General features: G+C 43.0%; 1 protein-coding gene across 1 annotated transcript in view; it reads right to left on the reverse strand.

Annotated features, from left to right (window-relative positions):
- The window catches only part of LOC111236173 (collagen alpha-1(XXVII) chain A-like), an 88,433-nt gene that overhangs the window by 30,189 nt on the left and 41,850 nt on the right, over positions 1 to 16,394 (reverse strand). The window contains exons 5-12 of the mRNA XM_022764825.1: positions 14,260 to 14,313; positions 11,858 to 11,911; positions 11,660 to 11,713; positions 5,355 to 5,399; positions 3,173 to 3,226; positions 2,588 to 2,632; positions 1,351 to 1,404; positions 554 to 598 (exon numbers count right to left, since the gene is read on the reverse strand). Of these exons, the coding sequence (XP_022620546.1) occupies positions 554 to 598; positions 1,351 to 1,404; positions 2,588 to 2,632; positions 3,173 to 3,226; positions 5,355 to 5,399; positions 11,660 to 11,713; positions 11,858 to 11,911; positions 14,260 to 14,313 (405 nt within the window). The remainder of the gene's footprint in view (positions 1 to 553; positions 599 to 1,350; positions 1,405 to 2,587; positions 2,633 to 3,172; positions 3,227 to 5,354; positions 5,400 to 11,659; positions 11,714 to 11,857; positions 11,912 to 14,259; positions 14,314 to 16,394) is intronic.

The raw sequence follows: 16,394 nt of genomic DNA on the forward strand, positions 1-16,394 counted from the left end.
TGACTTTGAACACTATCTGACACACACATAACAGAACTGACTGACTTCCTCCAAATGGCTTGGCTCCATGCTGGGGGGGACCAAAAGCCCTTCACTCCAACAAAAGCCTTTTTCTCTTTGCGTCCAAGACCCCGACATGCGGCTGGTGGGACTCCACAGTCTGCAGGCAGGAGTTAACCCTTCCAACAGCCATGGAAAGACTGAGCTGATTAAAACAATGACGTAAATTCAGACCTTATAAATTCTCACATGTGTAGGTGTTGGAGTCTTTGCACCAAAAAGCTCTCAATGTGACCCAAATAGAAACAGAAGAATGAATTATAAAACTTTATTATAATGCTAATTTATTTCACTGCCTTGTTTGAGTGGGGTTTTGAGCCTTCAGCATTAAGAGCTATAATCAAAATAATAAAGTACAATATCGATTTGAATGCTGTTTGACATGCGTCACCGTCTCCCATTAATAACAGATACATTCAAGATCAACACTTCCAGCACAATTCATCACACTTTTGAAAGATTATCTGCAAAGTATGTTGAGACAAAACTTTACCGGCCTACCCATCTTGCCCCTCTTCCCTGGTTCACCGGGAATTCCCTGGAAATCAAAAGAGATAGTAGAGAGAGAGAGTACAGATAGGATGGAAAACATAGCAGAAAGGGGAAGGAAAATGTCCAAGGAAGACAGAAAAACAAGGAAGAAAGAGAAAGATAGACATCGAGTAAAAACCATATCAAAACCAAAACACAACGCTCTTGGGCATGACTGATTCAAGCCCAAAACACACAATTATAAAGCCATAGCTGTAAACCTCTCTCAGCTCCTGCTTCAACAGATGTAAGGAACAGCTGACTGCAGCCTATCCAACATTTTTCCAGCCTATTATGAGGGATCTGGGGCCTCATCTCTAACATATATATGTTAAATAAACACCAGTTTCTCCTGGAAGCCATGGTGCGAACCATCTTGAGGGCTAGCTGGCTGGAGGGTTCCTGATTATAGCCTGCCCTACTACACTGATGCAACCCCCTGGAGCATGTCATAAGTAGGCTAATTGCTCCATGTTTTAGAGGCTGCACAGAAGGAGGAGGCCTTGATGAGGTCAGGCAGTTCAAAGGCTCTAAGAAGGGGCTTTTATCATATGAGTCATCAACACTCCCACACAGCTTTATACAGCAGCATCTCGGACAGCTGGTGACTGTTTCTCACATTATAACAACAACAGGACAGCTGAATGAAATAGCAGGAGAGGCTCTGTTGTCATCTCAAAGGGCCATTAGCTGGGTTTAGTTGGTCACAGCATTTATGTAGTTATTACCAAGAGAAATGTACATTTGACAAGAACTCACTCTTTCGCCATCAGGCCCGGGCAGGCCAAAAAGCCCCGGGATTCCAATGAAACCCTGCAGGAGAGGAGAGGAGAGGAGAGGAGAGGAGAGGAGAGGAGAGGAGAGGAAGACAGGAGAAAGAGGAGAGAGGAGGAATATGGGACGTGAGTATTTGGATGCTGTAAAAACAGCTGGAAGAACAGCAACTCCCATCGGCTCTAGGGCTGGGTTTCAGGGGCCGACGGTCCAGCATGGATAGGGTGGGCTTCCATGAAGAACCAAGCCATGAGGCAAGTGTATATGCCCATGGACTGCATGGTGCTGGCTTCCACGATGTAGTCCAAGGGCACATACCCTCACGCCAGGGATCTCTGAAGATAGCCAGGACCTCACACTGGGCTGTCGGTACAGGGGGGAAGACACACACAGTGGAAAACAGGCACAAACACCACAACAGTTGAACACTAGAGGAACGGTGGAGATGCTAGCTAGAGGTCAGCATTGAGTCAAGCAGGTTTACGTGTACACAATATGGAGTATGCTGCAAAAGAGAGTGAAGAGTCTGCGGAAAGGTGGCCCGGTGAGAGAGACGACTAGAATGCCTCCTTAACACAGCAGGGCCTCATACGGAGCTTAAACAGGAAATTCCAGCCAGTGGGGGCAGGGGAGGCTTCGGAGCAGCCAAGGGGAACTGATAAAGAACCTTTATTGGAACGCAACATAAAAATCACTGTTTGTATCCGTGAGTGTGTGTTTCTTTGTTTGTGTACCTAAAGGGTGTGTGTTTGTATGCAGAGGCTTATCAACAGCTGGTCTTTCAGTAAGTGTCTGTATACAGTAATACAATGTTTGCATTACAAGTAAAGGCCCCTTTATTCAGCATACTATTAATAGTGGCTCACACTGGTTGAGTGAGTGTGTATGAATGTGTTTATGTGTGCAGAGGAGGATGTTGGTGCACGCCTGTTTTCATACACGCATGTATTGCATGTTGTTGCATCAACATGCTCTCATGCAACAACAGGTTTACGACACAAAATACCAGTAGTTGGCAACCCCTGACTAATCAAATTTATGCATGTTTTACAGACTCTTTCTATAAATATTGTGAGGTGTAAAGTGTCAGTAAGCTGTCAGGTTGACCTCCTTGCCTATAAACATATTCACCAGTCCTGTTAAAGCACCAATGTTAGTAATTTAGAGTGACAGAATCAAACCTGAGCAGCACATTTGAAGGGAAGTTGTTGAGTTAACTTACCCGAACGCCTTTAGGCCCCAATGGTCCTATTGGCCCCGGTAAACCCTGAAAAACACCAATAAGAGAAACAAAATATTAGAAAATATTTTTAGCAGCTCAAAACTTCTACTGTTGTAAACCTGAAATAAAGTTTGCCCAAATACTCTGTAAATGTGTGCAAATGTGTGTCATGATGGCATTTAATAGTGGCAAGCCAAGGACTACAACTTCTATTATGTTGTTAAAATAACAAGTGTTTGTAAGTCTTACTTACAAACACAAAATGTAAAATTCTACTCAATTAAAAAAGTTGTCATTAAAAAGACACCACAAAATAACAGGTTCTTCTGTGCAATACACTCTTGTATAGTAGCTGTGTAATAAATGCAATGTTTCAGCTTCATGGTAATTTCTGAGGCTGCGGCTTATGATGTTGTTCTCTTGGGCAACTTTATCTTTTAAAATATTCCAATCCCTCTGCACAGTATTTACCCAAATATTTTCCTCCAAGTCAGCTGTTCAACATAACCTAATTCCACTTGGCCCTCTGCCCTTACTATGGCCCTGACTACAACTGTACCAGTCACAGCAGAGGATTTACTGCACCTGCCTGCCAGGATAACCTTTGGCACCTGGGCTTCCGACTGGACCTTGCTCTCCCTGCAGGGAAGAAAGAGAGAGAGAGAGGGAGAGAGAGGGAGGGAGAGAGGGAGAGAGGGTGGGTGAGGTGAGGTGGCTGATCAAAATTACAGTAACACACACACAGGCAAGCCATTCTGCACAGTAGTGGACAGTCTCAGAGAGGGAGACAGGGCAGAAGGGATGGACTTAATTAAAATGAGACATTTACTTAAAGAGATGAATAATTTGTAGAGTAAGTGACATGTTATTGCCATAGTTTGTCATGGTGGACTTAAGTAATTTAATTTAGAACAATTCATTATATTTTATATGCTTAAATAGCTATTAAATAAATGTAGATGTAGCAATTAGCTTAGGTATAAAGTGGTATCAAATGAAAATACTTAGCCTAAGTAAAGCAGATGAACCTCAAACTGGTACTTAAGTAGGATACTGAGGTGACATCCCACCACTGTACAGTATATCGCCCACTCCTACGGAGTATACCTGTTCAGATACTAGGACTCATGGTTATTGCTAAAAGGTCAACACACTTTTCAGATGTGGTCTGTGTACAGATCATAGACTTTAATTAGGAGTTTGGTTTGCATTTGTGCGTGTGAGTAACCGTAACACACACACACAAACACACACACACAAAATCAGGTTGTGTCCAAAATTTGCAGCTCATGTATAACTTCCTTTGACACACTCCGGACGTGCAGCCATCCACACTGCTTGCCGCTCCCTCTCTTGGATAAATATAGTGCACAATGCAGCCAGTTAAAACCAGACAAGAATTTGGCTAAGTGGGTTTTGGCTTTAACTGGCCAGCAGCGAGGAGGACCCATGGTGTATTACAGTAACAAAGAGTCATCAACACTATGCACACCAGCTGGCCTTTGCTCTCAATAGCTGGAGACACCACGCTGCCAAACAGTTGTGCTTATTACTCAGTCACTGGTGCTGTGGTGATTCAGACTCAAGGCCGGCACTGTGATCAGCAGCAGCAGCTCTGTGGGAAAGAGGGGGGCGTTTGAGGATGGACGTAGTGGAAGGACATGTTGGTGAGAGAGAAAAAGTACTCCTTCTCGATGATGAGTAGAGCGGGAACTCCATGCACTGGTGACGTCACCGCAAGAACGGGGACTTCTTATAAACTGTGTGACAATGAGGAGAATGTTCCACTCTGCTTTCCATGACTAAGGCCTTTCCTTAATACTAACAGTAGTAAGACCCAGCCTGACTGAAAATAGCTCTGGACATGAGGCTGGATGCTCCATACTTAAAATAGTCCTGTTGGGCTGGACTAAACAGATAGAGTCATGTCTCCTCCCACTTGTAGCAGCAAATAAAAGAGCTCATTGAACTGATTTCCCCAGTTTAAAGTAATATGGACAGATAGAGGAGGAAGAAACTACAAGAGAAATGAAAAGCACGATTGAGATTAACAGCATCGGTGTAAAATGTTGAGGAGAGAGACTGAACATTTAATGACGAGTGGCAGGTCCAGAGCACAGACAAAGGGAAACTTCCTCTAAAGCTGCAGTGTCACGGCCGTGAGTGTGTCACTGTTGGCCTAGTTGGACTGTTCCTGTTTCTTTTCTCTCTATTTTCTCTGTGTTTGGCATCTCTTTCTGATATCCTGGAGAGCATCGCTTTAGCTCAGCGCTTTGGCCAGATGTCTGTCCTCACCGCTGCTTCATAACAGGCTAATCTAATCTTGCTGCCCCTACAGGCAAAAATACACACTCACATACACACAGAGAGGGGGAGGTTAAGTGACCTGGGAGTGGATGACGACTGGGGTTTTAAAGCATGAAGTGAGAATATGAGGGATTAGTCATCAGTAAGGGTCTTGATGGTGAACACCATGAGAGAAAAACATTACTGAGAGACTCATGAAAGCAAATGCATGAACTACTGGTAATGGGGTGTGAATCAGGCAAATGTATGTAATATCTATAAGTAAGAAACAAGGAGCTGTATATTTTTTATTACATAATAACATTACATCATCTTGGCATGAGTTAAAAGTTATGGGACTGTTGGACTTTTTCATGTGTGGTGTTAATGGGAGTGTAAAGAATAGCAGAAGCACAGGAGAACAACATTTAGCATCAAAGCCATGGAAAACAGTATCCATGAAATGGAGAAAGATACTTACAGGCTCTCCAGGGAGTCCAGGTGGACCAGGGTAACCTCTCTGTCCCTAAAGAGACAAACATGAGACATGGGAGGTGAGTTGAAAAATGAAATAATGGAGACGTGAAAGAAAACACACAAATTCTGAAACAATTCACAGATGAGGAAAAACCTGTCAAGCACGGGAGAATTTCTCCCTTGGTATGGGAATGACAAATGGAGTTTTGTGCAAAGTTAAAAAAGAAAAAGAAAAGCACATTAACACTAACGGCGCAGACAGTCAAGTTTGGTGCCATATGCAAGGAATCAATCTGCCCTCCTGTCAAAGGATCAGACTTTCCACTGGCCCTGTTCACAGAGAAATTGTGCTGGGGAGGCCATGCCAGGATCATGGCATGTTGAGGATATAAATGCCTTCCTGTGTGAGTCAGATAGCAGGTCTCTCACTAGGCCTGCAGAGCAGCAGACAGCCTGACATAGTACTTTTCTAAAGTTCTGCTGACTGCAGCAACTCCTACCCCCAACAATGAGCGGAGAAAAACTAAATCAAAGGTGGCCACAGTTTGATAGAGTGAGAGAGCAAGAGAGAGAGAGAGGAAAGGAAAGAGGGAAAAAAAACAAAATAAAAACAGAAGGGCAAAGAAAGGAAAGATTCCTGTTGTTCTGTTTTCCTAAACCACAGATCCACAGTACCAAGCCAAGACTCCCAGAGTTCCTGTAAAACATCCTTTAGATCTGTCATCTGACTGCAGCAGGGGAAGAGGATGCAGCATCCCTCTACTTATTATGTTACACAACCACTCTCACTGGCTGACACCTTCATACCAGCACTTTAAACTGCCACCGTCAGCATTACAGTCCACGTTCAGTACTTCATAGGTATGACAACTGTGTCAACAATGTATTTGTTTTGCAATATTTTAACTAAAATTTCTGTACATTTCACTTAACTTCTTCAGCACAAACGTAACCTTTAAACACCATACTGTTCTCTCTGTATTTAAGAAGCAACCAAAGAGAACTGCACGTCATCACAAGACCACTAGGAGGAGACGCTCAGAGCTTGGACAACGATGCATGAGTGATACATATAAAACAAACAGAGATGTCACCAGGTGCTGACAGACCGCTGCTGTAACAGAGCAACACATGCAGAAACGTGTGTATGTGTGTGTCCATGTTTTTGTGAAAGCTCTGCTGGTAAGCAGTGTTGTGGAGAGAACAGGGATGGATGCACTTGGAGACACATGGCGCCTGTGCCCGACCTTTTGAAAATTTCCACTTGTAAATTCAACTATTATGATGATGTCCTGTTGGGCAGTCATAATAATGTGTTGTGTTTGCCCAACTCACCTACATGTGTCTGAATCTGAATGTCCTGTTTATATGGATCCTTTGCCAGGTTTTCCATCCACTTCTTGCCCTAACCAGCTTTTCAGGAGGTGCAGTGACCCCACTGCCTCCCTAATGGCATGCAGACACATGTGCACATGTGTGCACATACACTGTATGCATAGAGGGAGCCAGAGAAACATGCACACACACATCCATGTTCAGACACGAAGATACATGTACACAATCATCTTTATTACATGGCTTACTTATAGTACAAACATGTGTTGCGGCTTATGTTTCCAAGCTGTGATGTGAGGTCCACTAGCCACACACATATACACACACACACGCACATGCTGTGGGTCCTGGGTATTAACCATAGCCCCCCGACCTCAGCTAGACCATCTCTGAGCCTTATCTCACTCATTATGAGCTTGCTAATGAGAGCGGCCATTCCCACCGGTTCACTGTGTTTACAATGCCACTTGCTTAATGAGCATGTGTGTTCAATCAGATAAGCCCACCAGAATGTGTTTCATTTACAGCAGCTCCCCGGTAGCACCCTGTAAGCCCCCCTCCCACACCACCATCCTACCCCACTAAGCTGAGGAGTGCCTCAGGGAATGCTAAGCGCATTTTGGCTAAAACAAATAAAAGACATATTGTGTCTGCCAGTGATATACCATTCCTCTGACTCCTAACCAGCTACTCTGTGCACACTTAACTTTGCGGGTGTTCATATGAGCACAGGCCTCATGTCTGTTAACAACCGTACACCACAAATGATGAATAAGTGTCTTCCACTGTCTGCCTCCACTGGACAGCGCCGTGGTTGCGTACAAATACACCACTCACTTCATTAATCTTGACTTTCATCTTTCCACCTCTTTCTCTCTCCAAAATCACTCCACAGCATGGAGCCGGACGATTGCTCAGAGTAATTGTGCGGCTCCATGCATGTGTTGCATGTACAGCAGAACATAAACCCTCCATGCGGATGTCTGGCAGGGACAGACGAAACAAACAAATCTAACTGGACAATTTGGTTGAAATCTACCCGGCGGAAAAACATCCCTCATCTCATCCCCGTCTGAACCGCAATTTCAGCAGCATGTTTGCTTGCATGCTGCATCACTATTAAACTACAGGCACGGTGGAAGACAGAGCAACGATTTATTGTACTTCTTGTGAAAAATCCTAAGAAAATGATGGTTGATTTGAATTCTCGCATAATTGCAATGTTGATGAGCATGTGGATTTGTTAGTTTGAACAGTGGGCAGGAGCTAAATGGAAAGAGTTTGGTTTGGAACAGGTCTTTGGGAGCTTCTTTGGGAGCCTCAGACAGATTAATGCTACAATAAACCGTCTTGTATAAATGAAGGAAACGACTATGGTTAATACACTGTGTAGTCCCTGCAGGGAAATTACAATACATCTCTCTATTTTGTATTTATAGGATACTTTTGTTATAGTACAATGCAATGAAAATCAACAGTGGTCTATGCACAGTGTCAACCATTGTTGATCTTGAAAACCTCACATATACAGTAGGCAGGTAGGAACTTTACATATACAAGGACCAAACATAAATGTGTCCAAAGACAGTTATATCTTCCCAAAATGTAACATACTAACTGACTGATAATACCTGAGTGTTTATTGATAAGCTGACTGCTGTTTAGCTGCATACTGACTCTTTAATTTACCATTCAGTTCACTTTTACTCTTTGCACTTCTAGTCTTTCCAACTGCGTGCAACACAATTCTTGGCAAGCGAATTTCTCAAAATGTAAATATGTTGTGCTTTAATTATGAAAAGGTGTTGGAAAACATCAACTAAAGTACATAGACATAATTAGATTTGATATCAATTGAGAATCAATGTCCAAATAAAACAATCTGTAAAATCTAGTCCCCCTTGGATCACTACATTTCAAAGCGAAGACCACACAAAAAGCAAACCCTAAAAAAATCTAGTGGTACTGAGACAGGATAACAAATACAAACACAAACGGTTCTCAGACCAAGCACTTCTTTTTTTAAGATGTAAAAGTAAACCAGAGTATAAAAACTGTAAGAATGTGTATCTAAAAGACAGTATGTCTTGGCTTTCAGGGAGAAAAAGCAGAGGTACTGGGAAAGTCAGATGTAGAAACGACAGACAAAAAGTGAGAAGAGGCAGATCAACTAGCAGCGGGAATAGACTTAGAAAAAGGAAGGTGAGACATGTGGCTTGTAATGTGGCCTTGTAGTTGAGGTTTGGCCTCGTGTGTGTCCCCTCTCCCTGACCCTGCCTACCATACTGAAAAGCCATTCAGAGCCTGCTTGGTAGAACAAATGTTGTACAGAGTGGAACATGCTTGGCTTGTCTGCCGGTGTAAATTCACACTCTCCTATCACACGTTCAAAGCACCACTGCTTTCTCCATTTAAGTTTTCCATGGAAAACCAGGAGCCAAATTCCAGAATTCCCGGTTGAAGTGTCAACCGAGGGTTGATTTAGAGTCTGTATGTTTGTGTGTGTGTGTGTGCATGTGTGAGAGACAGAGAAGGTGGAAGGGAAAAATACTGAAGAGAACAGAGGAAAAGCTGCCGTTGTCCCGTTTTCCTAAACCACAGCTTCAGAGCAATGTGCCAAGCATGCAAGAAACAGCTAGAAAGGTATGAAGAGGAAGAAACAGCACATGGGTGTTTCAGGGTGGCCCGCCACTGCAATGTAATTGCAATGAAAGCAATCATCGCCTTTCAACATTGTATTGATGTTGCACCAGGCCTCAATGTCTCAGTGGGCAGACCTGCACCAGGGAACGCCTGGGACTTTCCACCTGAGCTGTCCGAAAAGGAACAGAAACAAAGGCTGTTTGAGCGACTACAGCAGCGTTTGGAAATTGACTCACACCCCGGTCATAGTACCGTGATGTGAAGGCCTGTCAGACTCATTAAAAACAAAAGGTGTAAAGCACAGCTGAGAACTATAAGGAGTTATTGTACATTGTTTGGCGCAGGAAGAATTTCAGGGTTAATAAGCCTCTCTGTGTTTGTGTACAGAAAGGAAGCTCACTCCTTGTGGTTAATTTAACAAGTTTCCTCTACAGTCATCAAGTCTGTGGTTCATTGACCAATACCTGTGGCATGCTCTCATGATGTCAGAGTGTGTGTGTTGATGAAGTTGCTATAGCAACAACTTTCCAGACATAAGTGTGTGAGGTCATTCTGATAGACCCCTAAAGAGCTGCTATAATGTGGCCTTGGGCTTTATTAAGATAACTGACTGAGCGACTGCACTGCTCGTCTCAGTGTGGACTGGTACAGAGTTTAGGTCTATGTATGCACTTTCAGTTTCTGTCCCTGCAAGGTGATCTTAGCTTTATGTTTAATATGTAATATGTGACTAATCTCACATCAGAGATCAGTCTTGTACCTGCACTCTCTCACCTGCAGCTCTGATTCATAGTCACTGTCTAACTCTCTGATTGGCTGTCAAATCACTGCCAAGACTCATGTAGTTAGAAAGAAGTCTGTGAATGTTTTCCACCAGCTTTTCATTTTCCACTCTGGCTGAGTGTGTGTGAAAGCGAGAGACATACAAATGGACATAGAGACACACAGAGGAAAGCAGATTCCTAACAAAAGCCATATGTTAAGTTGAGGCAGCCGTCCAACTAGACTCCGACACTCTGTTACAGCAGAGCACTGTAACTCTGGGAAGACGGTGAATACATGTAGAGGCACTTTACACTTCTGCTGAAATGCATACAATCGCCTTGCTATATTCAATTACTCAACTAATTCCTCTACTTTGTTTGAAACATGTGCATTGCTCAGTTCTATTTTATATATAGTGTGACTGAGAACAGTTCAAGAGATCTTCTTCTGCCACCAAGTATGTTTACATCTGATTGTTTGGGAAAAGTTGAAACAGATGATTTTAGTTCAGACCTGGGGAGCATCATTTGTGGTGATCATGATCTATACTTCAATGGTTCCCAACATTTTTTCTCACATGTTCCCCCATAGCCATGTTAACTAAAGTACCTCTTTGTCATAATCGCATGTCACCATCCAAATTTCAATTGATTTAACGCTATTATATAAAGCAATAATATTGCCGATAATACAACTATTTATACTTTCAAGTAACATTTGTCCATTAATTTAGCTATTTCAACCATTATCCATTGCTCATAGCAATTTCAACCATTTACTTTTACCATAGCGAGCTAGCAAGCTAACCAGTTATGCAACAAATAATGTTCAGGTGTCTATTTTTTCAAACTAAAAAAATTTGTAGAGTAGAATTTTTCCATATACCCTATGACAACTGCAGCCGCTTGTATCTACTTGATGTTAAACACAAAGGAATGTATGCACATACACAACTCAAACTGTCCCCTTGGATTTAATCTTGTCTTCCATGTTCCACTCCTGTCTAGCAGAAGCTGTGTCCCACTTTTTCTCCCTCACGCTCATGAATCACTCAAGTTGTGACTTAAGTAATATCTAAAGCACTGGCAATTTTGTGTATGAGTGCATGAGTACATGATCCCCATCCTCTTTGTCCTGACGATAAAAACCTCCCTCTTCATCCCTCATGACGGGCTTCCTGCTAACGTTAAGACCCCTCTGTGCAGGATCCAGTGAACACAGATGGAAGAAATGGTGAGCACAGCAAAAAAGAAGCAAGAGAGATGGAGAGAACTGGGTCACACACACACAGACACAGATGCAAAAACAAAAAAAAACAAACAAATAAAATAAAGAGGCAGCAACACAGAAACAATAGGCTACAAAAACACAATTAAGGGTTATGAAATGGTGACACTGACTCATGCAAATGTTCTTTCCCAGACAAATAGCCTCACTATTCGAAGTTTGAAGTAGTAAGCACCATGCTCCCTCACAAGCCAGCTTTAAATGACATCAATTTTTATGTCATTGGAAGGATTTTGGTGAAAGCAGAAGTTTTGGAGGGACCTGGCTGCTCAGTCTTACCTTTCGGCCTGCTTGTCCAATCAGTCCAACCGGGCCAATAATCCCTGAGTCTCCCTGGATCACAGAGCGAGAATGTTAAATGGCAATAATGCAAGATTGGCTGGTTGCATAAATAGCAACAAACGTGCTAGGAGCCTTTTCCAAACAGGATGTTGTTACAAACTAATGTAGCATGTATGAAAAGGAGGGATATAATACCTTCTCTCCTTTAGGTGCTGGTCCAGGTGAGATGCCAGGGTCTCCTTTTCTCCCCTGACAAGAAGAAAAAACACAAAGGTGGACTTTGTATGGGTGAAAATTACCCAACTCATTCACTGATTTCAATCTCTGACGGCAACTAATGAACAATCATATTAACTAAATTGTTTTGCTCGCTAACACTTTTGATTGGACAGGGGGAAAAGGTTAGGCTACAAAAACTTGCCTCTAAAAACAATACACTAAAAGGATTGAGTTATTATGTGACTGTGATGTGAAAAATTGGTACAGATGCTTTTTCTAAGCCACAGCGCATAATGTGGGCTCAGTGCCCCTCCAGTCACACACACCGAGCTTCCCTGTCAGCAAGTTACAATAATACGGCTTCAGCACATCAAAGCTACGGATCGGAAATTACACTGAGCTCCGACTCTTTCTTTCCCCTTGGACCCCCTGCTATTTACAACCTTGTTTCATTTATTAATGATGAAAGAGTAAAAATTGTGGTGCACCCCAAGACATCAAACACTTCAGAATCATTCTCTCTACACACCTGCCAGGTACAAGAAGCATGTTTCAATTCCCATTGAGCATTAGCTGTGGAAAAGTTTCACATGTCTGCCTTGAAGACTTATGTCTACTCCAGTGGTGTTTCTTTCATGCTCTTGCATTCTTTGAATTTATTTTATTTCTTTGGAGCTATAGGAGAAGGTTTTTTTTATATGGTTATATGATATGAGTCTTACATTAATAGTTTTGGGAAATGCGCCTATTTCAATTTGCATTAAGACTAGAAACGTGGGGGGGGAAACAGCAAAATCCAATATTGGCAAAATCGAATACAAAATCCATTTACTAGCGCCTATAAAGCCTAATAATTACTTTGTTGGCTGGGTGGGGTGAGTTCCAAGAGACTCCAGGAGGTCACTGCTCCTCGCCAAGAAATAGCCTGGCACATAACCCCACATAAAACCACAAATTGTCATTTTTACACCCTTTTGTACGGATTAAACAAACGAAATTTAACATGTTAATTAGAGAGCTTTAGAGGCGCTGGTAGGTGAATTTTATTACTTTTGGGCAGAGCCAGACTAGCTATTTCCTCCTGTTTCCAGTCTTTATGCTAAGCTAAGATAGCGCTACTGTAGCGTGACATTTACCATACAGACACAAGACTGGTATCTTCTCATCTACTTCTTAGCAAGAAAGTGATAAGTGCGTTTCCAAAAATGTTGCATTATTCCTTTAACCCAAAGGTCGATAGATGCCCCAAGCTATTTTCCTTTACCTTTTTACAGCTTGTTGTCAAAAAAGGGAATGGTTGGGGCCACAGATAATCTTTGTTTAACTTGAGAGATAATAGTATATAAGTAAGAATTGGGGCCATGAGGATGGGAAGATTTTTGGGGAAAAGTGAGGAATGTGATTCAAAAGAACAGAATCGTATAAATTACATCAGTGAGACAACGACAAACACAGTCCCTTTGGGTGACCCGGGGAGGTCAGGGCTCCAGTGATGGGGATGGGCAGTGTGACCACAGCTGTCATTTATGTAAGGCATTTTTATAATACACTTTAAATACAGGTAGCACTCCTAACTATGTACTCTGAGCACATAGTGCCAGAGGTCAAGGGTGTTTACTGAGGCATACATCAGTCCAGACAATAAGATGAGCGACGTCGAGTATTTGTTTGGCGCACGGTCACCTCCTGTTCGCACTTAGAAAGTTAGACAGATTTATTTGTGTAAGTTCTCACTTTCCAACTTGTAATGTCTTTTTCCCTAGAGCGCTGATAAATCACTCAGACTCCCCGGGTGTTAAACTACCCTTCTCTCCACTTGGGTTGCAGTGGTAGCACATAGACATTGCATTCATTTCACACAGAAACAGCATATAAATGCATAAACACACACCCACATTAGAGTATATTTGGTCAACACAGAGAGCTTAAATTGAGCCGACCTCCAAGAATCTGAAAAACCTTCAGGAACTTTAAATACAAAAGGGAATCCAGACATTGACCCCTGCAGCACACATGTTAAAGTGATACAACTCCTCAGTATTTTGTGCTGTTGAGTTTGTAGTGTCTCAGACTCCAAGGTGCGGCTGCACTGCTGTGAACTTACATGGCCCTGATTCTTAAACCATAAAACCCCATTATCCTTGTTGCTCTTCAATTCAAGCGAATATAGAAAAACTGAAAATGTATCATCCTCATAGGATTGTCATTCATATTAGAGGCAAGATAAGGTCATAAACTTCTTATTGAATTAGCAGTAATGGCAGGTACATAATCCTATAATGGCTTCATGTGGAAAAATCAACGTGGCTTTTGGGCTCATGGTGAAAAAATAAAGGCTCATTTGTGATCATGACTTAGACTAAGACTGCGTAAGATACCTTGAGCCCGGGTGGACCAGCTCGGCCAGGGTTTCCATGGGGACCAGGAGCGCCCTGTGGGAAAATCAGAAAAAGGAAAACATAATCAAAAGGTGATAGAGATCTCAATCACTCCTCTTATTGGGATAGAGCTGATGCAGACTGTGGCTGTGCAACTGTGAATGAGACCAGAGAAGGGGGGGGGCGGGCAGACTGTCTGGAGAACCTCAGCCTTCATGCTACCTTAACCTACTTTCCTATACATCAGCTGTGTGTGTGTGTGTGTATGTGTGTGAGGTATTTGGGGTTGGTGTTGGGGGTAGAAGCTTGTGGAAAATGGGGCTCTGTAGAGCTGCTTCACCATATGGATGTGGTTTTCCTGCCCCTTGTTGCCTTACACTCCTCAGCCCCCCTCCACGCACGTATGCACACGCGCACACACACACACACATACACATACATACATGCACACAAACACTCATTTGCCAAGCATCTTAATGAGTAATGCAGATCATCCTGTATCAAAACATTTGAATTCAATTTGAATTCCTCGGCTGGTGTGTGTTTCTGTCTGCATTGGCTGTTGCTGAGGAAAGGAACACAACTGTGTCTGAAAGCAAACAAAGTGAGATCTACAGTAGCAGCATATGTGGTAATATGAACCATCGCGCCTTGTCCAGCAGCCCCCATGGGAAGGCTTAGCACAAAACCTTTGGAAGCCAGAGAACGAATCTACACCAATTTTTCTTTGGTTTAAACAGCAGCTGTCAGACAGAGGCACGGTGGGGTCTATGACTCCACCAGCCACCCATCTATCTCTCTGTATGTCTGTCTACCCTCTCTTCCTCTGAGTGACTTTTTCCTGTGGATCTCTGACCTCACTCCTGCCCTCCACGTGGTGTGGCACCCTTGGGCCCCTAACCAACCCCCCCACCCCACCCTGTACTGGGTCAAGGGTCGAACAAGTCAGAGAGAGCGGAAAAAGACCCACAACTGCTTTAAGAGCCGGGTCAGTGAGTTTCACTGAGGTGAGTCAAAACAAATCAGGAAGCCATTATGTCAGAGATCTGGTGCAGCATCAAAAAAATAACATCTACGACCATCCAGACGGACAGCTCTCCATTATCCTACAGACAGACAGTTTGGGCTGGGTTACACCAGCCAACAAAAAAACCCTTTGAGCAAAGTTCAAAACAGACATGCTGGTCGGGTGCAGACATGACAACATAAATGCCTTCTGCTCTTCCTGTCAAAGGGCGCTTTGATGACAGTCATGTCTGATTCACAGCTTCCCATGAATGAACAGGACATGGCTAAGCGTGTGTAAAGTTACTGTTATCTCCGCTGGGTGACTCACAGAGCACTCAGGATTTCATAACAGACTAATGGCTAAAATCAAGTGTTGATAAAATCTGAAATATTCTAAAAGCCTGATCTTAAGTTGTTATGTTTTACACACAAGATATTCTCATCCCAAGGATTCTCAAGTTTTACAGACCTCGCCTCCTCTCCTCCCACACTCTCTTTCCCCTTTCATTTTCGGTTTGTATGCATCTGGTGTTCCCTCCAGAGTTACTGTGCCCAGACAGTGTTAAGCGACGATGTTGTGCCTTAAATAAACTTAAACAAACTAGACATGTTTGAATTACATGCTTCAAAATTAAACCGTGTGGTTCACCGCAGTTTGGGCAGTACACTGGTAGGCACGGGCTGGCACCGACATTTGGTCCTGCGCTCTTGCCTCCATGTTGTGTCCCTCTCTCTCACAACAGGTGTCTAATTAGAGAAGACTAGGGTGGGGTGCACACAAGCTGAGGGCTATCAAATGCAAAACCACCAACCTCTGAACAGCGATGCAGGGCGTTACTGTGGTTCCTGTGGCAATAATACAGCTAGCTCTGTGCAATTCATACGCATTCTAAGTTGAGACCAAATGGTCAAAATCTAAACAGATGATAGCTCATAATGTTTCATGTTATTGTAACATGCATGCTGCCCTCTCTGAGGCACATAAATATCTGTGCTTGAAATTTTACATTCACACCATATGCACGACTTAAAGCCAAGACACACTGTATATGTACATGGTGGATCTTAAATCTGGGTGCATGACATCACTCCCAAGGTTACCCCCCCCCACACACACACGCACGCAC

Source organism: Seriola dumerili, unplaced genomic scaffold (assembly GCF_002260705.1).
Source record: "Seriola dumerili isolate Sdu_G_001 unplaced genomic scaffold, Sdu_1.0 BDQW01000590.1, whole genome shotgun sequence".
NCBI lineage: Eukaryota > Metazoa > Chordata > Actinopteri > Carangiformes > Carangidae > Seriola > Seriola dumerili.